Raw genomic sequence first — 26419 nt, forward strand, 5'->3', positions numbered from 1 at the left:
CTCAGGTCTTTCCTGGGCATGTGCACAACATTGTACACATGTACAGCCATCTAGATACCCAGGAATATGTCAGTGATTTGCAAGCCCTCTAGAAATCTCATTCCCCAGATTTCCCTTTTAAGTTTTTTGTCAGCCTCCAGCTTCTCCCAACTGATATGAACACTTCAGACAGCTACGATGTTAAGTAATTGTTGCTGATTTTTTCTCTTTTTTTTGTAAATGCCCTGGGGATAAAGCTATTTGCACTAAGTAAGCTTTGAGTCAAGCTAAATAAAGACAAATCCTGTGAATAGGGATTTTCCATGGGGTTCTAGATAGGTCAAGTAGTGACAATTCTCTGGTGTTGAGGCTTTTAGGGAGCCCCAAAACTGCTCTGCCCATCCAGTGGCTACTAGGCTGCTGGTTTTCACAGCTACAATGGTTGCAAGGTTGTCAATTTTCAAGGCTCCTAAGGACCTAGGAAGAGGAAGAGGTGAGTAAGTAGGGCAAGTTAAAATGCCAGAAGTACTACTGGTCTTACCAAGAGTTTACCTTTCTTTTTCCTTTTTTTTTTTTTCTTTTTGTTTGTTTGTTTTTTTAATACATGGTCCTCAAATAGTTCCAAGCTTTTGGTTAATTTTGAAAGCTCCGAAAAAAGTGTATTTCACAGTGTTCTCATTGTTTTTATGGAGGAACAGATTTCAGGGATCTATACTCCACTGTTCCAGAAGTGCTTGGCCCACTATATCTATATACATTTTTAAAGATTTCCGTATGCATCTACTATGAGGCTGTGTCCAGAATTTATTCCTTCTGGTGGGTTCTTGGTCTTGCTGACTTCAAGAATGAAGCCACAGACCCTCACAGTGAGTACAGCTCATAAAGGTAGTGCAGACTCGAAGAGTGAGCAGCAGCAAGATTTATTGTGAAGAGTGGAAGAACGAAGCTTCCACAGTGTGGAAGGGGACCCTAGTGGGTTGCCGCTGCTGGCTCAGGTGGCCAGCTTTTATTCCCTTATTTTACTTTATTCCAGCTTTTATTCCCTTATTTGGCCCCACCCACATCCATTGGTCCATTTTACAGAGCACTGATTGGTCCATTTTACAGAGTGCTGATTGGTCCATTTTACAGAGTGCTGATTGGTGCATTTACAATCCTTTAGCTAGACACAGAGTGCTGATTGGTGCGATTTTACAGAGTCCTAATTGGTGCATTTACAATCCTTTAGCTAGACACAGAGTGCTGATTGGTGTGTTTACAATCCTTTAGCTAGACACAAAAGTTCTGCAAGTCCCCATCCAACCCAGAAGCTTAGCTGCTTCACCTCTCAAAGCCAGAACTGAGAATGACAGTATAAGTCTCTTACCCTCTAGTCCATAGGCCTTCTAAAATCCCAAATAGCCATGTAAGTTTTAATATGAGAATCAAACACTCACAGTTCTTTAGTGCTTTAGAAAAATGACATGTATATTTTCATATTAATAAGCTGTTAAATACCTTTTCTACCTTCCTCGCCTACTAAATCTAAACTTTTCCCTTTATTCCTATATGCAATTATATTTATTATTAATTTGTTATTGTATTTATCAATGAGGATGAAAACATTAATATGAGTGGGCTATGTCATTCTTATCCTAAATGCATGTGTGTTTTCTTCTACCCCATATTACTGCTTACCATCTTGCACACACTTATATGCACACAACCAGTTGCATCTATGAAAAATGTCTTAGTCTCTGCTTAGAATTTTATCTTCATTGATTTAACATTCTGAGCTGATCCACATGTCCCAGAATGTCTGTGCTTTGCTTCTCTACCAAACAAGAATAGTGGTACTTGGAAAGTGGGCTGGTTTTTTTGTTTGTTATAAAATGAAGAGGCACTTTGTGTAATGTCATCTTTTTTAAAATGTTGGCATTTTCTCATTGGTAGGATTATGCTGTTAAATAAGTAGGCCTTGAACTGAGAAATGTTGCATTAAAATTACATTACTGAGGCCAGATGCAGTGGCTTATGTATGCCTGTAATTTCAGTACTTTGGGAGGTGGAGGTGGGAGGATTGCTTGAGCCCAGGAGTTCAAGACTGACCTGGGCAACATAGTGAGGACTCATCTCTACAAAAAATAAAAAAATTACATGTGGTGGCACACCTGTGTGGTCCCAGCTACTCTGGAGGCTGAGACAGGAGGATCTCTTGAGCCCAAGAAGTCGAGGCTGCAGTGAGCGGTGATCATGCCACTGCACTCCAGCCTGGGTGACAGAGTGAGACCCTGTCTCAAAACAACAATAACAACAAAGAATTACATTACTGGGAAAAGCACCCTGATTTTGTCTCCCATTTTAGATGAGGAACATACCACTGAACACACGCCAAACCACCATGTGCCTCAGCCCCCACAAGCAGTGTTCCCAGCATGCATCTGTGCAGCAGTACTTCCCATTGTTCATCTGATGGAGGATGGTGAGGTGCGGGAAGATGGAGTAGCAGGTACAGTTTTGAACAGTTGGATCATCAGTGATATTCTTAAGCTGTTTATCTGATAGAAGACAGTAGGTTGCTCTTAAACACATTATCTACTGACCACGTGTTGAACTGTTTTATGCATATATTATAATTACAGATTTCCAACATACTGCGCTAACACTATCACTCTCTCCACTTCCTTCTCCCTCTACCTTTATGGCCAAAAAATTGCATTTAAAATAGATAGTTGGGTCCAGGAGCATTGTTTGTGACCAGAGAACAGAACACTAATTTGGCCACATAGAAATCAAACAGTCACTTTTAGCTATTAACTTGACACCACTAATACCATCTCTCTTATGTGATTACCTTTCCAGATGTACTAACTACCTAAAAAGAATAATTGCAAAATGAAACAATAAAGTAAGGGAAAACATGAGTAACATTTGTGACGACAAAGGTTAATTTCTTAACATTACATTTAGAAAAGCTCTTATAACTCATTCATAATTTTTAAAAACCCCATTAGAAAAATGGGCAAAGGATATAAGCAGGCAATCCAATGGCCAGTAACACCTGGAAACAACATTGTTGTTTAAAACAGTAACTAAATCTTACATTTTGGCTACAAAGTTGGCAAAGATTATTTTAAATGAAAATTATCTATTGCTGGCGAAAAAGCAGGAGAAAGAGCATCCTCATACTTTGCTGATGAAGTATAAAACTCTGTACAAGCATTCTAGAACAGAGTTTCATGATATGTATCAAAAACCTTAAAAGTGTGAAAAACTTTTGACATAGATCTGGCTTCTAGCAAGTTCCTGACATTCATGAGGGCTATATAAAGGATGTTGTACATTGATCATTATTTAAAATAAAAAATTTTAGAAAGACTATAAATCCCTAATCATAGTTAATCATAGTACCTCCATATGATAACATTCCGTGAGCACTGGAATTGCATTCTAGATGAATATTAATATAAAAAGTGTTAATATATTGCTAAGTAAAAAACCAAATATCAAAGAATATTTTCTATATATAGTACTATTTTAAAATACATGTAAGTAGAGTGGGCATGGTGGCTCATGCTTGTAATCCCAGCACTTTGGGAGGCCGAGGCAGACGAATCACTTGAGACCAGGAGTTCGAGACCAGCCTGGTCAACATGGCAAAACCCTGTCTCTGCTAAAAATACACAAACTAGCCAAGCGTGGTGGCACATGCCTGTAATCCCAGCTACTCATGAGGCTAAGGCAGGTGAATTGCTTGAACCTGGAAGGCAGAGGTTGCAGTGAGCCGAAATCGCACCACTGCACTTCAGCCTGGGCAACAGAGTGAGACTCCATCTCAAAAAAATAAAATAAAATAAAATAATGCACGTAAGTATATGTTTCATGTATGTGAAAGGACGTACTCCAAACTGTTAATAATTGTTTCTGTGATGAGTGGACTTCCCAGTCTTATTTTTCTCCTTGCGTTTTTTTGTATTTTTCATGTTTTAAGCATGAAACTGCCTTACTTAAGCAATGAAAATAAAAATAATATGAACATTTTGAAGTTTTAATTGATACATAATAATTGTACATATTTATGGGGTACAGTGATATTTCAATACCTGCATACAATGTGTAATGATCAAATCATGGTAATTGGCATATCCTTCACCTCAAATAGCATTTCTTTGTGTTAGGAACACTCACAATTCTCTCTTCTAGCTATTTGAGAATATAGAATAAATTACTGTTACCTATAGTCACCCTCCAGTGCTAAAGAACACTGAAACTTATTCCTGCTATCTAGCTGTAATTTCGTATCCATTGACCAACCTTTCCCATGCCTCCCTCCTGCCTACCCTTCCTAGCCTCTAGTTAGCACTATTCTACTCTCTACTTCTGAGAGATCAACTTATTTAGCTTCTACAAAGAGTGAAAACATGCAGTATTTATTTTTCTGTGCCTGGCTTATTTCACATGTAAAGATATTTTTGTAATCAATTTCAACGTGAGAAAAACTCACACCTATTTTAATTAGTTGTAGAGACACATGAAAGCTACAGCTCTGGATTTATATTTTTGTTAATATTATGTATATGTCCTTTAACTTTAATTGCATGGTTTGTTTCTGAATCAAAAATTGGTATCATTTATTTGAAATAAATTTATGCTAAATTCTGTATTCCTACTTTTGAAAACCAATGGATTTGGGAAACACATTCAAACTAAAGACCATTTGGTGTTTACTGGCCCTCTTTTTTACCCACCTGCTTTCTTAGTCTGGGCACTTCTAGACAATCTTAGCCTGACCACTTTCCCCACGGAAATAGCACTTTCTTTCTCATTAGGATTAATTATTTATTCTTAAGACTTCCTCATTAGAAGTGAGAACCTAATTGTTACTGGCTCAACTACTTTATCTTGCTGAAGGAGATACTGTTTGAAGTATTCATGTGGACAGAAAAAAAAATCCCTAATTCATATGCATTCTAAACCAAAACATATTTTCAAAAACCAAATAGTCCTTCACAGTTTCTCCATAAAATAAACAATAAAATATGACTGCAATTTAATAAGTGCTTACTACTGCTATTATTGGGGTGATTTCCACAACAAAGACAATTGCATATATTCACAGAGATATTCTTTGCAAAAGCATTGCTGATACCTGAAGACAACTCCTACACTTTTTGGTAACCTGTTCTTTACATATGAAAATGTTCAGAGACAACAACGAAGAGAACAAATATCTACCTTTCAAAAGAGAAGAGTTCACAGAGCCTTTTTAAGGCAAAAAGGAGATACTAAAGCTTGTAAATTGTCAAATACTTTATCTCATAGACTTATCTCCATTTAAGACAAATGTTCAACTTTCTTTCTCTTCTGAAGTGAGTGCTGTGGCTCAACAAGTCTTATGGAACTGTCTAATTGAAGATCCATCAACGGTTCTTCGACATTTTCTGGAAAAACTGACCATCAGCAATAGACAAGTAAATTCCTCTTCCTTTTTAGTGTAGCTCTGTGGCTACAAGTGTGAACACTGTTAAAATCATGCAAAGAACTTTGTAGTGCAGTGCATGCAACTCAGTGCCCTCCAATACACAGCCAATAAGTACTTTTTAAATAATGATAATGATGAGCAATACTTAATTGCTGTTTTCTTTTTAATTTCTCCATTGATTCATGCTTCCATATGTGTATGTTACATTGCTAGTGAGGATCCTAAAATACTGCAAGATTAAATTAAGTATAATGTTCCTACTATTGAGTACTTTCATTGAATTCTGATTGCTTGGCAGTCTGATACAGGTATGATTATTAGAATATGTTAAAATTTTTCATTAACCAAAATCCTGATTTGTCAGACCACCCTGTAAGAATAGTATGCCAAATAAAAGTAGTTTTTCAAGCAATGGCAAAATACAGCGATGATTAAAAATTATTTGTTCATTTATATGCTATAGTCATATTCACTGGAAGGTTAAGTTTAGTTTCTGAAAGGTAAAGTTAATTACAGACATTTCAATCTATTCTCTCGTAACCTCTCTTTTTCTCTTTGACTCAAAATCTAGAAAGCAGAATTAGGAAGTTCACAAAAACCTGGTTTGTTTAATGATTTTTCAACATAGGTCCTCCTCACATTCCCATCATATCAGGCTACCATGGCCAATAGAGTTAACTAAATATACAACTTTCCTGTGACTTGCCTGTGACCTACACACACAGTGTCAATTTAAAAAGAACAAAGTCGTTTGCTGCTCAGTGATTTTTAAGTGTTAGCTCCTAGGAGAAAGGTGTTCCAGATGGTTTAAATACTACTTAACAAGTATCACCTATACTATATGAAAATCTTGAACATAATTAAAATCATTATGTGGGCAAAAGTAAGAAAAATCCCTCCCCCAAGCCTGAATTTTCAAGAAGTTAATTTTATTTTCTACAGCATGGCAGCTGAAGGAAACATTAAAAATTCCGTTCTTCTTTCAGGATGAGTTAATGTACATGCTGCGCAAACTTCTCTTGAATATCGGAGACTTTCCTGCTCAGACATCTCACATCCTATTCAACTATTTGGTGAGTTAAAAATGTTCATTTCCAATTACGAAGCAGCACCATCATGAAAAGGTCTTAGGAGATTTTTTTTCAATAAATTTCCATTAATTATGTCACTAAAGGCGAATTCTGGTCAACTAAATTCACCTACGCTTCCCTATACTTTCTGTGTAGGGAAGCCCCTGCCTGGCATACTCTTTGGCATATGGAGGGCAGTCAATAGAAATGTCAGTTTCCTCTCTGTCTTCCTTTAGCAATATAGAACTTCCTTATGTTTGTTCTTTATTTTGGTTTTCTGTTGAGAAAACATGTGTTCTTTTAGTATTTTTTCCTCTTTTCCTATCTGTGTTTAAACACACACACACACACACACACACACACACACACACACACACACACAGATGCAACTGTTGTCCTAGATGGAAAGTTTCTGTGTATGTATTTTTCCATGGCAGCTATCTATGACAGTTTTAACTGCCCTGGCAGTTCTTTCCTGATCCTCTGAGACTTACCAATTTCTTCACATTCTTTTTGTAAACACCAAATGAATATGCAGTTTGGGGACTAGCACCTGATGACTACTGCTTGAAACTGCCCCTTAATCCAGGCAGACCAATAGCCAAATTAGTGTCTGTGCCGGGCATACTCCTTCAGTTATCCATATGCATATGCATCCTTAGCAAGGTGATAAATTTAACTCACACCACAACCCCCATGTGCAGAGAACATTTGTAATTCCTTTCTCTTGTCTAAGACTAATTTGGTCATCTTCCTCCTGAGTGTCTACTTGCTGGTTGCCAAGGGAAAAAATAATGAATAAATGTCCAATCCAGATTTAAGTTCAGACCGGTACCAAAACATAAACAGTACTTTTTGGTGGTTTTCAGTCTCTCTTGGATAAAAATGCATAGTCTCTAGGAATTCTCCCTCCTTCCCACTGCTTTTGTCTCTATAGCTATGTGGAGTTGGGTAGAATAAAGACCTTCGTTCCACATCTTACCCCTTGCATTTTATCTGAGTCGTTCGTTTGTGAGACCATGTTCTTCGGCTGGTTGGTGGATGGGCACAAACTCAAGCCCATGGCTACTGTCACTCAAAGCCTGTCTGCTCCTGGAAGTGTTTGCTGGGAGATTCAACCTCCCCTCAGCTTCTTTGGGTGCTTTAGACCCCTTGAGTTCTTGCCATGAGTCCCATATGGCTCTAACATAGGAAGTCCACCAGCTACAGCAACCCGCTCAGTGACAACAGCCTACGGCCGTTCTATCTGGAAAGCTTTCCAGCCAAACATCCACTACTTCTGGGTTCTGTCTACACCATACAAAAACCAAAGGTGGATTTGGAAAGCGAAATGTTAGGGCCTCCCTCAGTTTAAGTGTGTGCCCTGCTAAAATTTACACTGCATCCAGGTTGGTATGGAAGGAGCCCAAACAGGGACTGGAGGCGAGAGTGCTTTCAGTGTTTCTTTCGCTTGTCCGTGTACCTGCCTCTTCCCCCAGGTCACTGAATAGGAGAAATGCTTGCCCAGACCATTGCTCTCCTCCATTATTTAGCTCCGCAACAAAAATATTTTTAAAAGACCTTGATGCCCAGATAGTTTTAAAAGAAATAAATCTCCAAATCTCCAAATGCTCAACTTACAGATACGCACTAACACTTGTTGAGTAAATCTGCCATCTCAACCATTATTCTAGCACACACAAGGAAGACCCACCCCAGAGCTTGCCAGGCTGCACTGACAGGCATGTAGGTTGGAGAAAGAATCTGTATTCTATGTTATTAATAGTTTTAAGAAATCGATTTTTCTGATTGATCAATGCACTTTAACCCATAGGACTTTCTATCTGGTCCTATGTTTTATAAATTTCTATTAAGGGTGAGAGTTGGCCCTCCTTAGGGTGTCCATCATTTAGAACACCAAAACAAATTAGGTTTGCAACTCTGATTCTTTCAACATAACTAGAAAGTTTTCCAGGACTACAAAATTTTTGAAGAAACAGTGGCTAAAACACACAAGAAAAAAAAAGTACACTATTTCTTTCTGAATATTTGCACATTATTGAATAAGATAATTGAAACTTATTTCATCAACTATTCCAATTATAGTCAGTCGTCATCTTATTTCAATGTATAGAATGCTGAACATATTCTACCTCCTATTAATAAAAAATAAATTTCGAATGAGACATGTTAGATGTCAACTTTAAAAAGTGCAAAAGGGCACACAGTTTTTCAAAATTACATTAGAAGGTATGCAAACAACCCAGCTGGTAAAATAATGTGCACAACAAACCTCATGACATATTTACCTGTGTAACAAACCTGCGCATGTACCCCTAAATTTAAAAACAAAAAAAAGAAGACACACAAAAATTTTGAAGTTCACCAACTTAGCCAAGCAGAGTGCTCTTAGCTTTGAGACTATTAGACATAATCCAAGCTGCTAATAGTGCTTGGGCAAACTTCATATACAGATGAATTTTGGATGGCCTAAGTACCTAGCTACCAAGTGACATGATGCCTGGGTGGGGGGCGGGGGGAATGGTCTGCTTTTTTCTTAAGAATTCGCCATTTTAGGGATATATGAAAATGTACAGGAGCCTGTGTGGTCAGTTTTCCAGTTATGCCCTCTCCTGGTAACGTTGAAAGTGTTACAGAAGCATTTGAACGGAGAATACGAAGGCACAGAAGATCGAGTTTAAAACAAGAAAAGCTAAGGAAATGAGAATGTGAGCTCAGGATTATTGTGGCTTTGTGAATTCTTCTTATCCTGACTTCTAGGTAGGATTAATCATGTACTTTGTGCGGACCCCCTGCGAGTGGGGGATGGATGCCATTTCAGCCACCCTGACATTCCTGTGGGAGGTGGTGGGTTACGTGGAGGGCCTCTTCTTCAAGGATCTCAAGCAGACAATGAAGAAGGAGCAGTGCGAGGTGAAGCTCCTGGTGACCGCTTCAATGCCAGGTAAGCCACTAGTACTTTTTAGTAACATAACTTAAAAAAAAAAAAAATTATAAATAGTCCTTTGAAAGACTAAGAGGCTCGTTCATTCATGAGAAAATTTTCAGAGTCCTAGCCCGCAGTATTGAGTGCTTCAAAGAATTTTTGTTTAATATAATCAGAGGAAATACAATAGACCCTTTAAAAAGTCAGCGGTTGCCAGCTGAAAAGGGAGACTCAAAACTGAGATCCGCATGAATCAGTCCTTGAAGGGCTGCCAAGGTTGAAGATTTATTTAAGTCTATCGCAGAGAGCCAGCTGAACTGAAAGCTTTTTTGAGTGAATTTTTGGCAGTGCAAGGAGAATAATATTGTTTGTATGGCATGGACTCCAGTTCTTTGTAAACTCCATGAGAGAAGGCTTTATGAAAAATTGGAAAAGGGGAAAGCAGGAAGAAGGAGCATTACAAAGGAACATGAAGCGTGATGTAAACTCAAGATACGGTTCCTTTTCACTTCAGATAGCTTGTTTTGCCTTAAGACAAAGATTTTGACAATCCCTTTATCCTTGTGCAGTGACTAAGAAAATTTGAGATGATACATGTATTGAATAAAAGTGAAAGACAGAATTATGTAGAGATGAGAACACAGGTTCTCTCAGCAAAGAAGCCTGTGTTTAAATCATAGCACTGCCATTTATTAGTCACATAACTAGTATTAACTGTGAAGAAGTACATCATTTCTCAAAGTTTTCTTTCCTTGTGTATAAAATAGGGATATAATTCATACTTCACGATTGTGGGGAATAAATGAGTTGAGATATGTGAAATACTTGCTGCCACACCTGGCTTATGATAAGCATTCAATAAATGATAATTGTGTATGTATACGTTCTGTAGATTATCCAAAAAAAGTAATCAGTTTTTATTACAGTGAAGAAACTCCTATTTTTAACATACTTAAAGACAACTCACTAAAAGTCAATGTATATCATACTGTTCACGAAGATTTGTAATTTAATGAATGAAGTAGAATAAATATTGTCTCAATCAGCCAAGAAGAATACAGAAAATGTAGCTTTAAGCTACATTTCAAGTAGTTGTTTTGGTTTTGCTAATATCTCTGTCTATATTTTCTTAACCTTTATTGCCTGGTCACCTCATCTAGAAAACAGGGATGTATTACTTGTTGCAATGCTTGAGGTTTGAAGTCTAACTCTTCCACTAAATAAATATGTCTCTTAAGTTATTCCATTTCTCTTTTTCCTCATTTGTAAGATAAAAATCATAATGCCCACATCATGGGGTTGCTGTGAGATTTAAATACAATTATGCATGTAAAAGACAGGTAGAAGTATTGGGAACTTGGCCGAGCGTGGTGGTTCACTCCTGTAATCCCCGCACTTTGGGAGGCTGAGGCGGGTGAATTGCTTGAGGTCAGGAGTTTGAGACCAGCCTGGGCAACATGGCGAAACCCTGTCTCTACTAAAAATAAAACTTTTTAAAAAGTATTGAGAACTCCATACCTATCACTTTTAATAAGTGAATATATTTAAAATATATATGTATTAATATTAAACTTCCAGATAAAAAATAAATAAATATATATATGTAACTATGAATTAAGTATTGTAATTAACAGTAAAAACATCAGATTATTGTTAATATTTTAATACTTTATGCTTTGAAATACAAATTTTCCTATAGCAAAAGTCAGTTTATTATTCTTTTTATCTTTTGTAGGTACTAAAACCTTGGTAGTTCATGGACAGAATGAGTGCGATATCCCAACCCAGTTACCAGTCCATGAAGACACTCAGTTTGAAGCCCTGTTGAAGGTAGGAATGACTTTTAACAGAAATAATTTTTTTAAGGACAATGCTATGGCCACCTCATTGAAGATTCATTTTAGAAGAAAATGGCATTTTTCTATCTTTCAATGGATGTATGCATTTCTTTACTCTTCTAAAATCTGCCCCACTATTATTCCCTTATGCTATTTCCTTCCATAATTTTCCCCACTTCTACTGACTTTAGTCAGTAAACTGTCAGTAATCTGATTTTCAGGCACAGAGTTCTGGGCCCAGATGTAAGTAGAAGAGACCTCTGGAAAAAAAATCAACTTTTCCAAACTCATGCATCTTATTTCAGTGGAAAGGGTCATTACTGCTCCTTTTGGCTTCACTCAGACATCTCCAGAGAATTTCTAAGGCCCAACTTCAACAACTACTCCATTTCTATACTCATGATGAATGGTGGGATAGCAGGAAGGCAAACAGAGTACATTCAAACGCTGCCTTCACCACAACCAGTGTGACCTAAATCAAGTGATAGGACTTCTCTAGTCTCAGTTTCATTTTCAACAGTACTGAGATACTGGTTCAGGTTATACAAGTTATCTATACCTAGTATATACTATATAATGTGCACAGTGCATGATAGTTTATATTATTCCTAAATGTTTCTCTAAACATGTTTTCTTCCTGATGCTGAGACCAGTAGGTGCCACTGTTCCTCCACAGTCCATCACTCAGTCTGATTTATAATCGTATATCTTGGACACTATGAGAGCAGATGGTTTATATCACATTATCAGTCTTTATGGTACCATTCTTTGGATAACTCTGTGTGGGTATATATGCAGCCATGGTGTGTGTGTGTGTGTGTGTGTGTGTGTGTGTGTGTGTGTGTGTGTATATACATATATACACACACACATATCTACTGTATACAGTTTATATAAGACACACACATATCTAATGTATACAATTTATGTAAGACATCTATATATATATATATAATCCTCGTAAGAGGTTACCTTGTTTTTTCGAAATTTGTATCTGTCAGCTTACTACCTAGGACATAATATCTTCCTGGTAAACATTTAGTAAAATTTGTTGCTATTGTTCTAGGAGTGTCTGGAGTTTTTTAACATCCCAGAATCCCAGTCAACACATTATTTTCTTATGGATAAACGATGGAACCTTATCCACTACAATAAGGTAAGACACCAGTAATGACATCCCTGTTGAGTTGTGCCAAAGACTTATCATGCCTACCTGAGGGTGGCTCATAATCAGGGAGGCATCGCTTCTTAGAAGGTAATAGTATGACCACCTGGGTCACACCATCTTACTATCAGTGGGGCTTTTGACTGGCAACTTCACCTTTCTACCCTTTGGTTTTCTTTTGTGTAAAATGAAGGTAATGATAATGGTATCCATGCTAGAGCAGTTGTAATAGTTAAATGAGATAAGCTAGATAAGACACTTAGTTATTGATCATTATTACATGAAAAATTACATTGCCCTTATAATACCTGTGTGTGTCTATTTGGAATTTGAATGCTGTTTTGCATCTCTGTTCTACCGTGTTAAACATGACCATGCTGACCTGATCAAATGAGCAGAAGGGGCCTCAGGATGCTTGCTGACATCACTTTACAGTGATCTTCCAAAGAGTTGTTTAGTACACTGCCTTTAGCTGCTTTTTTCCTGGCATAGCATCCTAGTACTTAGACCTTTGGGTAAAGAAGAAATGAGAATAAATGTTTAATCTTTTGAACTCTTTTTTTTTTTTCTCTTTGTGTAATTCACACAGACCTATGTTCGAGATATTTATCCTTTCCGGAGGTCGGTATCTCCCCAGCTGAACCTTGTACATATGCATCCGGAGAAGGGACAGGAACTCATTCAGAAACAGGTGTCTGACCACGTCAGTTTTATTTCATGGTTTTGTCATGTTGTTGGAGTAGATATCTGTTCATATATTGCCAACTTTGAGATTCTATGATTCCATTATGACCCTCTCTGGAGACCATAGTTGGCCCTTACTCAATAAATTGTTCCCCCAAAGAGTATAAGATTTACAAATTGGATCATTGCTTAAAGGTGTTAAGAAACACTCACTTGGAGTAGTGTAATAATGAATTATTGAGTATAAACAATAGAAATATTCTAATTTATTTACCTATTATTTTCTAAATGTAGATTTTCATTTCACATTCTGTAAAATTGGATTGGAAATACACATAATGTAATTATGTAAGTTATCCCAGTGGTTTACACTAGCTGGCTACAAAGTAAAAGGGGTCACTCTAGTATGCCTGAAAAAGAAAAGCATTAAACTAAAGTTCAAAGATTTGGACTTCATCCCAGTTCTGCCTCTGACCGGGGATCTGACCTTGGGCATGTTATTAATTTATCTTGAAACAGGAAGAGATATAGTCTAGCAGCTGTACTTAGGTTTAAGGTTGAAGAACAGAATAATATTCACATCTAATCTCAAATCAGACTTTGAGCTTAAGGAAAGTCACTATTCTGCATGCAAAATATAACTTTAGTACACAATTCTAAAAATGATACAATTTTAATATTGCATATTTATTGCATTCATTGTTTAAATAAAATCTTTAAAGAATTTCAGGATACTTGATCATTTCAATTTTCTGTACATATCAAGGATAATAATTTGGCATCAAAATATCCAAAAACATCTTCATGAAATGAGTGAGAATGGCATAGAATTAGACCACTTAAGTAATTAAAAATATAGCTACCATTAACTACCTACATTCTATTTAAAAGAAAGAAAATACTTAATGTGTTGCAAGGTGTGAGATGTTGGGCAAAACTGTTACATCTTAAATATAAACAATTTCTAAAACCATTCTCCCCAAATTACCCCAGCCCATGATTTTAGGATAAGATAATTAAAACCCTAATCAATAATGGTGCTTCCCTAGTGTCTCTCTCTCTCTCTCTCCCCCTCTCCCTGTGTGTGTGTGTGAGTGTGTGTGTTCATCATGTTTAAGAACAAGTTGTCAAAGAATGCCATCAAATGGAGTTCTTGCTGTCATGTACACTTCAAGTTAGAGCCTTTAGACTTCTAAGTTCCTCAGGGAGATTATAATATGGAGGCCTATGAGTCTAGCTCAGAAGTTTCCTCAGTAGCTACTCACTGCATATAAACTTCCTAATCATCAACAGAAAAGGACCTGAGAACCAAGAGCCCCATGTGTATGCCCTTTAAACTCGGAGCACCAATCAAGGACCCATGAGCTTCTGTCCCAAGATAGGTTTTTCCTGGATCTCACATCAGTCTTTGTTTTTTTAAAAGACAAACCCGGAACTCTCAGGAAACAGCTTAAGGCATTGGTGGCAATGGTAGAAGCAATTGGAACTGACGGACGGGCTCCCTGTTAGTGAAGGTCTTCCATATTATAGCATCCAAACAAATGGGCTCTATTTAATATTGAACTATTCTTGACAATGCTTGCCTTATGCTCTTCTCCAGCCTAAAACTCCATAAGGAACATTTCCTACATTTCCTTCTGTAAAGCAGGCAGAAGGAAGTGAGAGGCAATTAAGTATTGTTTGCTCTTTCTTCTGATAAAGGAAAAAAAACACATGTCTCCCTCTTTTCACTTTTCCCCTTTTCCCACTTTATCGACCCAGTTTGCCATTAAAGGTTTTTCCTTCAGTTTCTTCTGTCTATAAATCTGGAGTTTCTAATTCTCCTTTTTGTCTGCTCCTGCTTTTATTTTTTCCAGGTGTTCACCCGGAAGCTGGAAGAAGTAGGGCGGGTATTGTTTCTCATCTCCCTAACCCAGAAGATCCCCACAGCCCACAAACAGTCCCATGTCTCCATGCTTCAGGAAGACCTCCTCCGCCTGCCCTCATTCCCTCGAAGTGCTATTGATGCTGAGTTTTCACTCTTCAGTGATCCTCAAGGTATCAAACAAAGAAACATTGCCTCTCTGGGGCTTTTTCTAACGCACTTGTTTTGTTCTCAAATGGAGAGCATCTGAATCAGCAGAGGGTGCCGTAAAACCAGTGGCTCTCAGACCTGAGTGTGCACAAGAGACCCCTGGAGGACTTGTTGAAACACAGATTTTTGGGCCCCGCCCTCCACCTCTGCGTTTCAGGATGGGGCCCAAGAGTTTGCATTTCTAATAAGTTCTCAGGTGATGCTGATGCTGCTATCCCAAGCACCCTATTTTGAGAACCACTGCTCTAAGCTAATCATCAGCAGTTGAAGCGTGGGTAGGATGGTGTTGTTGGGGTAGGAGAATACTTGACTAAACAAGGACCAGATATTTGTGTGAAGTTCAAAAAGAGGCAAAACTCATCTAGAATGATAGAAATCAGAATGGTGGTTGCCTCTGGATTTGGAGGAAATGAATTTCCTGGAAAGGGGCAGAAGGGTGATGAAAATTGTCTGTATGTTGATTGAATGTTGCTTACATGAGTGCATAGTGCATATTTTTGTCAAAATTCAATGAACTCCACATTTAAAATCTCTGCATTTTACTCTAAATAATGCCTCAATTGAGAGAAAGAGACATAGACACAGAAAGAGACCCACTTTGGAGCCTTGCTCTGTTACTCGGTTATTAATTTGAGACAATTAAATTAGCATCCCTGTGCTTTATCGCCCTCATCCAGAAGCTTCAGACAGGCTGGGCAAAATGACTCATGCCTGTAATCCCAGCCCTTTGGGAGGCCCAGGCGGGCAGATCACTTGTGGTCAGGAGTTCGAGACTAGCCTGCCAACATGGCGAAACCCTGTCTCTACTAAAAATACAAAAAAATTAATTAGCTGGGTATGGTGGCGGGCACCTGTAATCCCAGCTACTCAGGGATCTGAAGCATGAGAATCACATGAACCCAGGAGATGGAGGTTACAGTGAGCCAAGATTTGCGCCACTGCACTCCAGACTGGGTGACAGAGTGAGACTCCATCTCCAAAAAAAAAAAAAAAAGCTTCAGCTTCAGCAGGAGTAGATAGAGCTGTAGCCTCTGACCATTAATTAAAAGACCAAGCAGTAGTCCCATCCCTGCCATTTTCTAGCTGAAATAATTTATTTTTCTCCAACTGACAGCTTATTTAGCAGTAAAACACTGCCAATGCCTGCTCTGCCTTACCCACAGTTAGTTAAGAGGTGATGATGAAAGTCCACGGAGAAACAGGAAGTGCTGTATTACGGCCGGTAATATTGTGCTGAAAAACATTTCAGCAGTAGATCTTCACATCCTGGAGCTGGAACAAACGGAGAACAGCAGCGCCTTGGGTTTGATCACCTCCCAGGCTGACAGGATTGGTGTGGGGCTAATTCTGTCTCTGCTGTTTCATGTTCTCACAGCTGGAAAGGAACTGTTTGGCCTCGACACTCTTCAGAAAAGCTTGTGGATCCAGCTCCTGGAGGAAATGTTCCTGGGCATGCCGAGCGAGTTTCCATGGGGAGACGAAATCATGCTTTTCCTCAATGTTTTTAACGGGGCTCTGATCCTCCACCCAGAAGACAGTGCCCTGCTCAGGCAGTACGCTGCCACCGTCATCAATACCGCGGTGCACTTCAACCACCTCTTCTCTCTCAGCGGCTACCAGTGGATTCTCCCCACCATGCTGCAGGTGCCCAGAACCTCCTCTCCTAACCAGAAAATAAACATGAGTACTGCTTATATCTAGCTGCTCACCTAGATCTATACTGAAACTTTTTAATGATGGAGTTATTATCTTCTTTTGTGACAACAGAAGGCAACAAATGAAATCCCCCCATAAATTTGCAAGAGTTCACAATATTCCTTTCTACTCTGAGAGCCCCAGACTTGGGATATTTCCCATTTAGTCTAGGACAGTGATTCTTAAGTTGTACTCCCTGGGCCAGCAGCATCAGCATCAACTGGAAACTTGTTGGAAATGTACATTCTAGCCAGGTGTGGTGGCTCACACCTGTAATGCCAGTGCTTTGGGAGGCCAAGGTGGGAGAATCTCTTGAAGTGAGGAGCTCAAGACTAGCTTGGGGAGCATAACAAGACCCCATCTCTAAAAAGAAAAAAAAATTAAAGAAAGAGAAATGCACGTTCTTGGAGCCCATCTCAGGTCTACTGAATCAGAAACTCAGAGATCAGGGCCCAGTAATTTGTGTTTTTGACAAGACCTTCAAGTAGTTTTGATGTCTTAGAACAGGAAGCCTCTACCTCTGGGCCATGGACTAGTACTGGTCTGTGGCCTGTAAGGAACCCCCACCCCTAGATTCTCATAGGAGCCAGAACCCTATTGTGAACTGTGCATGCAAGGAATCTAGGTTGCATGCTCCTAAATCTAATGCCTGATGATCTGAAGTGGAACAGTTTCATTCTGAAACCATCCCCTCCACTCACCCTGGTCCATGAAAACATTGTCTTCCATGAAACCAGTCCCTGGTGCCAAAAAGGTTGGGGACCACTGCCTTAGAAAGTTTGAGGAATTCTGTTCTTGAGTCACATGTATGGCACGTGTTTAGCTGATGTTTCTCCCAAGAGATTCCCTGACTTCTAACTGAATAGAGATTTTCATTCCCAGTAAATATGATGTAATGGGATTCGAGAAGGTAATTTAGCGAACAATTTTTATTTACTCGTGTCTAATGTATAGCTGGCTACATTTAGGAGTACTAAATAAAATCAGGCAGGGCCCAGGGGCTCATCCTAGTTCTCTATTTTTGAGGAAGTTTTGATAAAAATTTCATATGAACACAACCCATACTTATACAAAGTGAAGTTTGCTAAACCTATGGGGGCAAGAAAGTTACTATCACAGGACTCTCTTCCCCATTTTTAGATAGTTGCAATTTTCTCTATTTTTTTAGTAAGTATTTTTTTACTGATTACCAAAAGCAAGAATGTTCATTACAAAATTGGAAAGATGAAGAAAGTTTAAAGCAAAAATAAGGACCACTTCAAATCCTTTCTCCCAGGTAATCGTTGTTTATACTTCCAAATCCTAGCACTCTTTCCTACACACACACACACACACACACACACACACACACACACAAAATTATATATTTTCAAGTTTGTAACCTAGTTTTTTCATATAGCACTAAGAATATCGTAGGCATTTTATATAGCTACATTTAGCCTTACAGCATTTTTAAAATTACTACACAGTATACTATGGTTTGTATATACCGTAATTCACTTAAGCTAGTAATATTTATGAATAATTTGTTTCAAGTTTTCCATTGTTATAACCAGTCTTACAGCAGGCATTCTTATATATACATGCTTATACAAGTGTCTAGTCCTTTCCTTGAGATAAATTCCTAGTCACAAACTTCCTGGAAAAGAAGTATGTTTCGATTTTTAGCATTTTGAGGTGTATTACTAAATTTATCTAGAGAAAGTTTATGCCACTTTACATTCCTCTCTACCAGTTTACGAAGTTAGCTATTTCCCTCCAAGCTTCCTATGACCATGAGTTTTAAAAGTGAATACAACTTTGATACTTTATTAAGGCATTTTTCGAATATCTGGCATTTCTCCATAGGTGTACTCTGACTATGAAAGCAATCCCCAGCTGCGTCAAGCCATCGAATTTGCCTGTCACCAGTTCTATATTCTACACCGGAAACCCTTTGTGCTCCAGCTGTTTGCTAGTGTGGCCCCTCTCCTGGAATTTCCTGTGAGTAAGCTCTGTGGGAAAAAAAAAATGAAGACCAACAAAGTTAGAAAAACAAGGTTATTTATTAGAGCTTACTATGCCAAAGGAGTTGGCTACCATCACTTGTGTTTTGGCAGAGATACAAAGGCAGGCAGAGGAGTGGGAAAGCTGTATACTGAAAAAAAGTGGAGGCTTCAGGTATGTCCTGATTGGAGCTATTGTCCTGGGGAAGCTGCAGGTGAACTAACTAGAAGTGGGGCATCTTATAAATGATGTGTTAGGGGTGTATATTGGGCTTTCTCTGGTTGGTCCTAAGTTGGAAGCAGGGACAAAAATTAGGAAAGCTCTCAGTTATTATGCAAGTCCTGGTTACTTTGGGTCAATTGTTACAGAGGTTATTGTTTGATCACCACTGGAGCTAGTAGCCTGACTTCCTACAAGCCTGACTTAGGCTGGCTTCCTGGGCTGGTTATTGTAGACAATGGGTTGGTTTCCTGAGAAGGTTGCTGCAGGTTGTGGGTCGAAGTTCTGTTTTTATGTATGATCTAGTCATTGACAGCTTGTATATTCAGTCTCTCAGCTCTCTTTCTTTAACCAATGAGACATGCATACCATAAATAAGTTTTCTTTCAACAAGCATATCATTTCTCTTCAACATTCCTCTTCAGCTTTCATCTCAGCTCCTAACACATAAATAGACCAACTCTACAGTTTTTTAAATATTCAATTCATAAAAGAGATGGAAAATAGAAAATGGTAAAAGGAAAGTTTGCCAATTTTCATTCCTTTTTGTCACTCTCTACCACCTACCTTGCTTTGTTTTTCTTTTTCTTCAGAGTTTTTACCACCATATCACGTTATATGTATTTGTTTTATTAACATGAATTTCTACTACACTCAACCAACAGAATTTAATCTTCATGAAAGCAAGACCTTTGTATGTTTTTGTCTTTGCTTGTTTGTTTGGTTTTAGTTATTGTTGTATTGTTGTTTTATTTGCATTTTGGTTTTGGTTTTCTATAACTTCAGTGCATAGCGTGGTGCCTGACACAGAAGAACTTCATAAGGATTTGTTGTGTCAATGAATTATTTGAAGCCATCTTAAATAGATTTGAAATTGTAAGTATCTCCATGTGGAGATACGTTATCAAAGAAGACCTGTGAAATTCCCAGGGTTGTTAGTTAAAATAAGTATATGTTCCTCAAACATATTTGTAGTATTCAACCAATCAATTATAGAAATTTCCTTAGTTCTACCATCTTCGATTAAAGGAATCATTGATATGAACTTTTTGGAAGTTCATATATTGCTGTATTTTTATGAGCTTTTACAAATATCTCTTTTGTTCTAGATTAGAATTTAATAGATCCCTTAAAAGCCAGGTGTACCACTCCAAAATCACAGCATTGCTGGATGCAGAATTATGTAAACTGAATTCCAGGTAGATGTTGTAGTTGTTACTGGTAATAGCGTTTATAAAATTTGAATTCCTGTCAAGCTATAGTTATACGGTGGTGGGAGTCAATAAACTAAAATTGTTTTTCTTTATCAGGATGCTGCCAATAATGGGCCCAGCAAAGGTGTGTCAGCTCAGTGCCTGTTTGACTTGCTGCAATCCCTAGAGGGAGAGACCACCGACATATTAGACATCTTAGAACTGGTCAAAGCTGAGAAGCCTCTTAAGTCATTAGGTAAAAGCAAAACTTGCTTTGACATTCTTTCTCTCATTGCAATTGTTAAATATATGTGTGTGTGTGTATGTATGTATGTATATATATATATATATATATATAAAATACACACATATACATATACTTAAATGTGTGTGTATATATAGCTAAATCAAAGTAGCAAAAATAAATTAAACAGTAGTCGAAATTGAATGAGTACTTTTTTTTTCTTAAATTTCTTATGAATCCTAAAGAGTAAAGAATTACCTGCCATGAAAACTGTATTAAAATGATGCTCAGTAGACCATTGCTCTAGCACTGCAATTTTCAGAAAGTTGGGTTATCTTGGGTAACTCTTAAGTGAATAACCCTCCAAAATGGTCTTTTATTATCATGGAATGTGTAGAACCAGAGACAACTCAAGGATAAAGCCTCAACCTCAGACAATTTAAATGCCCTTCAGTATCTTCTATTATCTGAGATTTTTTTAAACACACCAGAAGAGTACTTTTATTTTACATCTGATTGTTCAAAACTAGAAGACAGAATTTCATTCCCTTTAGATGAAGAAATTAGTAGTTTTCACAGTGTAGGAATAAAATTTAACAAGAAAAAGCTATAGTATGTACTGGAATTATAACATTAGGAGTAATAGGTGCTTCTTTATCTCCTGCTGAATCCACTCTGACGGTGTGCCTTTACTTTTTGTTCCTTCAGATTTCTGCTATGGAAACGAAGATCTGACATTTTCTATCAGTGAAGCCATTAAGCTCTGTGTCACTGTGGTGGCATATGCTCCCGAATCATTCAGAAGGTATCTGCAGCCCTTTATTCTGTGCCTTGTCATAAGTAAATACAGCAAAGAAAATAAAATTGAATGAATACAAAGGTTATGCTGAGTAATATCAGTCTGTAACATTCTGACAAGTAAACTTTCAAAACGTAAATTTAGGCCAGGTGTGGTGGCTCACACCTATAATCCCAGCACTTTGGAAGGCTGAGGCAAGAAGATTCCTTTAGCCCAGGAGTTCAAGGCTAGCCTGGGCAACATAGTGAGACTCTGTCTCTACAAAAAATTTAAAAAATTAAAAATTAGCCAGGTGTGGTGGTGCACGCCTGTAGTCCCAACTTTTTGGGAGGCTGAGGCAGAAGGATAACTTAATCCAAGGAGATCAAGGTTGCAGTGAGCTGTGATTGTACCTCTGCACTCTAGCCTGGACAACAGAGTAAGACTGTCAGGAAAAGAAAAAAAAGAGAAAAAAGAAAAGAAGAAACAAACTAAGTTTAGGAAACATAGCATAGGTTCTGGAAAACAATAGTATATCTTCATTCATTTGAAATCCCTTAATTTGGATCTTGTGCAGATGCTACGGTATTTAGTCTTGTTAGAAAATATTTTTCCTCACAAGTAATGTAAATTAGTAGCAAACGAAATGTCATAACAGATATTTATTTAAGAAAACTCCTTTCAAGGGGCAATAAGAATTTCTGTAACACAAGGGGCAAGAATATCAATCTTGCCTTCATTTTGCCAAGTGCAGAGAATTCAAAAGACTCCCATGAAGAGTGAGTCATCCCAATTCAAAGATGTTGGCTCTGGTCTGAGATTTAAATCTGATCTATTAAAAGCTGTACTCTGTTGACAGGCTCTTCCAGGAAGAAGGAAGGAGCGAGGCTGATTATGCCGAATATATCTTTATACATTTTCCCTGCACCTTAAGCCTGTTTCTCTCCCCCATAAGAGAATGAATAAGGGCCAAGAAGAGCCAGGATTTATATTAATTGAACTCTTTTTTACTGGAAGAAAACATGAAGAATGAGTAAGAAATGTTTTCCCCAACATTCTCGAATTTTTGTCTTCTTGAGCAATGGGGAGAAAAACAGTATGCCTGTGGTCAGGCACAGATGTGGCTGTGGCCCTCAGGAGAGCAAAGCTGCAGGATGGTTGTACTCCCACTTTCCTGCTCTTCCTATAATACCACAGATCTAGAAAAAGTTCCAGAATGGATCGAATCCTGCATTAAGTTAACTCCAAATCCATTCTACAGACGATTGTAAACATCTCTCTGCTCTATTTTCCATTCCAAGTGTGTCCAGCTACATTGTTAACTGGATATGTCAGAGATACTGCAATTGAGACACTGCAATAATAAAATGCATATAGATTCTCCAAAATTAAAATTCCCACAACATAGGGAACACCTAAGTTTGACTAAAAAATTCTCCATTTCAAATTTTACCAAATTTCCATTGAGTCATAAAATTATCTTTCACGTTAAAATTGAAACACATTGAAATCAAAAGGTATGAGAGTTCACAATCAAATTTGCTTGTCATTGTGAGTTAAAGGCCAGTCTAATATTGTTAAGTTAAATTAGAATTTTTTTAAATCCTCCCTAATTTTCCATTCTGTCAGTTTAAACCAGATGACATCTTGATATGTCAGTAAGGTCAGGTTTTCTTAAGCAGTGGTTCCCTGGGATGTCTCTCATGGGAATAAGTAACATACTTACAGGACTTCAACATTTGTAATAGCAAGTCTCTGTTGCACTTAATTTTTTTAAAAACAGTATTTTATTTAAGTGAAACATTCACATAAAACATTTAAAAATCACAATTTTACAGTTCCATAAGTGTTCATAATGTTATCACATCTACCTACCACTTGGATAGAAAAATCAGATAGAGGCACTACTATCCTGATTTCTAATATGATAAATCAGTTTTGCCTATTTCTGAAATTTATTTAACTGAAATAGTATAGTAGCTACTCTTTAATGGCTGACTTCTGTGATTCAGTATTATTTCATGAGATTCGTTCATATAAATGCATATAAATGTGTATAACAGTAGTTGATTCTTTTTCATTCACTTACAATAGTTCACTGTATGACTATGCTACAATTTATTTATTTCTTCTCTTGTTATCAGGCATTTGTGTTGGATCTGGTTTGAAGGTATTATAAATAATGCTACAGTGAATGTTTTTGTACACAAATATGTATGCATTTCTATGGATGGAAATGCTAGGCTAAGTCATGGAATATGAGTATTTCTTACTTTAGTAGATACTACCAAAAAGTGGTTTCAATTTTCATTCCCACCAACAGTATGTAAATGTTCTAGTACTTTATGGCCTTATCAACACTTGTTATCTTCCGTCTTTTTATTTGGGTTGTAGTGACATTCATTATCATTTTAATTTCCATTTTCCTCTTGCAAATTAAAAGGTTTGGAAGCTTTTCAGATAAATGTTTATTGAAATGTGGACATCTCCTTGTGCAAAGTGCCTACTGAAGTCTTCTGCCCATTTTCAAATGAAGTTAGCAGTATTTTTTATTTTATATGTGTGATCTCTTAGTGTTTTCTATTTAATTAATTATGTTATCTGCAAATCATGAGAGTTGTATTTTATCCTTTCAAATTCTTATTTATACACGTTATTCCTTTCTCTGTCCTTAATGCACTAGCTAGAACCTTAATACAAAATGGAAATAGAAGTGATGATGGAGGCTGGGCGCGGTGGCTCATGCCTGTAATCCCAGCACTTTGGGAAGCCAAGGTGGGCGGATCACGAAGTCAGGAGATAAAGACCATCCTGGCTAATACGGTGAAACCCCGTCTTTACTAAATAATACAAAAAATTAGCCAGGCGTGGTGGCGGGTGCCTATAGTCCCAGCTACTTGGGAGGCTGAGGCAGGAGAACGGCGTGAACCCGGAAGGCGGAGCTTGCAGTGAACCAAGATCGCGCCACTGTACTCCAGCCTGGGCGACAGAGCGAGACTCCATCTCCAAAAAAAAAAAAAAAAAAAAAAAAGAGAGGCCAGGCGCGGTGGCTCACGCCTGTAATCTCAGCACTTTGGGAGGCCGAGACAGGTGGATCACGAGGTCAGGAGATTGAGACCATCCTGGCTAACACTGTGAAACCCCGTCTCTACTAAAAAAAATACAAAAAACTAGCCGGGCGTAGTGGCGGGCGCCGGTAGTCCCAGCTACTTGGGAGGCTGAGGCAGGAGAATGGCGAGAACCCGGGAGGCGGAGCTTGCAGTGAGCCAAGATCGCGCCACTGCACTCCAGCCTGGGCGACTGAGCAAGACTCTGTCTCAAAAAAAAAAAAAAAGAAGTGATGATGGTGAAGATGGTGGGATCTTTGTCTCATTTCTGATCTCAGGGTATGGAGGGGATTTCCAATATTTCATCACTAAGAATAATATTTGCTAAAGGATTTTGTTGTAATATACCAGTAAAGATTAAGGAAGTAATTTTATTACTCATTAATAAATTAATTATTAAGGAATCTGCCTTGTATTCTTAGTTTGAGTTTTCTTATTGATGGACAATGAATATTACTAAATGTTCCTATTTATAGAGATGATTATATGATTTGTATTCTTTATTTTCTAAGTGTTATAGGTTACACTGATTTATTTTCAAAATTAAAACTTTCCTGCCTCCTTAAAAATAAACTGTATTTGGGTTGTATATTATAATTATCGTTTTTCAGTATTGCCAGATTTGGTTTGCAATTTTTTTTAGCATTTTTACAACTATGTTAATGAGAGCTATATCTGTAATTTTTATTTTTTATAAAGGTATTATCTAATGAATTTTATTGCTAGGATCACAGGGAAGTTAGGAGTAGAAGAGATATTCTAGGTAGTTCTATGTCATTCAAGATAAACCAATTCTGGATACTTAAAAAAGTTACAAGTGCTTAAACAAAAAGGATGTCTTGCTTAGCTACTACTTTATTAACTACCCACTGGTAAACATTTTAGCAGGTTTATTTGTAACCCTCCATTATTATAAAGTCCTTGTAATAATACTATAGCCTGACTATACTATAGGCTATAGTATCAAGGATGTGAAGATTAAGCTGGACTCATAAAATAAATTGGAAAATGTCTCCCCCAACCCCCCCTTTTTATTTTCTATTATTTTTGAGACAGAGTCTCGCTCTTGTTTCCCAGGCTGGAGTGCAATGGCACAATCTTGGCTCACTGCAACATCTGCCTCCTGGGTTCAAGCAATTCTCCTGCCTCAGCCTCCCAAATAGCTGGGATTACAAGTGCCCGCCACCACACCTAGCTAATTTTTGTATTTTTAGTAGACAGGGGGTTCCACCATGTTGACCAGACTGGTCTCAAACTCCTGACCTCAGGTGATCCGCCCGTCTCAGCCTCCCAAAGTGCTGGGATTACAGGCGTGAGCCACCACGCCCAGCCCCCCGCTCCTTTTTTTTAAAACTCCTATTCTCTGTAGAAATTTAGTGTGGATTAGGTTTTTTTAATTTTTGAAACAGTCTCATTCTGTTGCCAAGGTTGGAGTTCAGTATCACGATCATGGCCCACTGCAGCCTTGATCTCCCAGGCTCGAGCAATCCTCCCACCTCAGCCTTCCAAGTAGCAGGCATTACAGGTGGGTGCCTTCACACCCTGCTAATTTTTTTGATTTTTTGAGAGAGAAAGAAAGTTTCACTGTGTTGCCCAGGCTGGTGCTCCTCCCACCTCAGCCTCCCAAAGTGCTGGGATTACAGGCAGAGCAACTGTGCCTGCCTCAGATGAGCATTCTGTCTTTCCAAAATATTGAGTAGAATTTATACACAAAACTGTAAGTAATGTCGTTTCTTGTGGGAACATTTTAAAATTAAGATTGTTTATCCTGGTGGTGGCTTTGGTAAGTCACATTTTTCTAGGAATTTTTCTATTTAATTTAAGTACCTGAATTTATTGGCATAAATTTGTTCCTGATATTCTCTTTTTTAAATTTTTGACAACTATGGGGTTTTTATTGTGTTTACTTTTTTATTTCTAATACTGGGAATTTTTGCTCCCTCCCTTATTATTATTCTTTCCAGGAGTTTATCAATAGCTTTCCCTTTACAAATAATCAG

General features: G+C 37.9%; 1 protein-coding gene across 2 annotated transcripts in view; it reads left to right on the plus strand.

Moving 5' to 3' along the window:
- Positions 1–26419, plus strand: part of UNC80 (unc-80 homolog, NALCN channel complex subunit) — a 232700-nt gene that overhangs the window by 157933 nt on the left and 48348 nt on the right. For both annotated transcript variants that reach the window (XM_025404486.1, XM_025404487.1), the window contains exons 35-46: positions 2324–2467; positions 5329–5429; positions 6427–6513; positions 9271–9454; positions 11172–11266; positions 12341–12430; positions 13029–13130; positions 14980–15160; positions 16573–16841; positions 18741–18875; positions 20408–20546; positions 21243–21339. In XM_025404486.1, coding sequence (XP_025260271.1) covers positions 2324–2467; positions 5329–5429; positions 6427–6513; positions 9271–9454; positions 11172–11266; positions 12341–12430; positions 13029–13130; positions 14980–15160; positions 16573–16841; positions 18741–18875; positions 20408–20546; positions 21243–21339 — 1624 coding nt within the window. The remainder of the gene's footprint in view (positions 1–2323; positions 2468–5328; positions 5430–6426; positions 6514–9270; positions 9455–11171; positions 11267–12340; positions 12431–13028; positions 13131–14979; positions 15161–16572; positions 16842–18740; positions 18876–20407; positions 20547–21242; positions 21340–26419) is intronic.

The sequence above is a fragment of the Theropithecus gelada genome, chromosome 12 (genome assembly GCF_003255815.1).
Source record: "Theropithecus gelada isolate Dixy chromosome 12, Tgel_1.0, whole genome shotgun sequence".
Classification (NCBI taxonomy): Eukaryota; Metazoa; Chordata; class Mammalia; order Primates; family Cercopithecidae; genus Theropithecus; species Theropithecus gelada.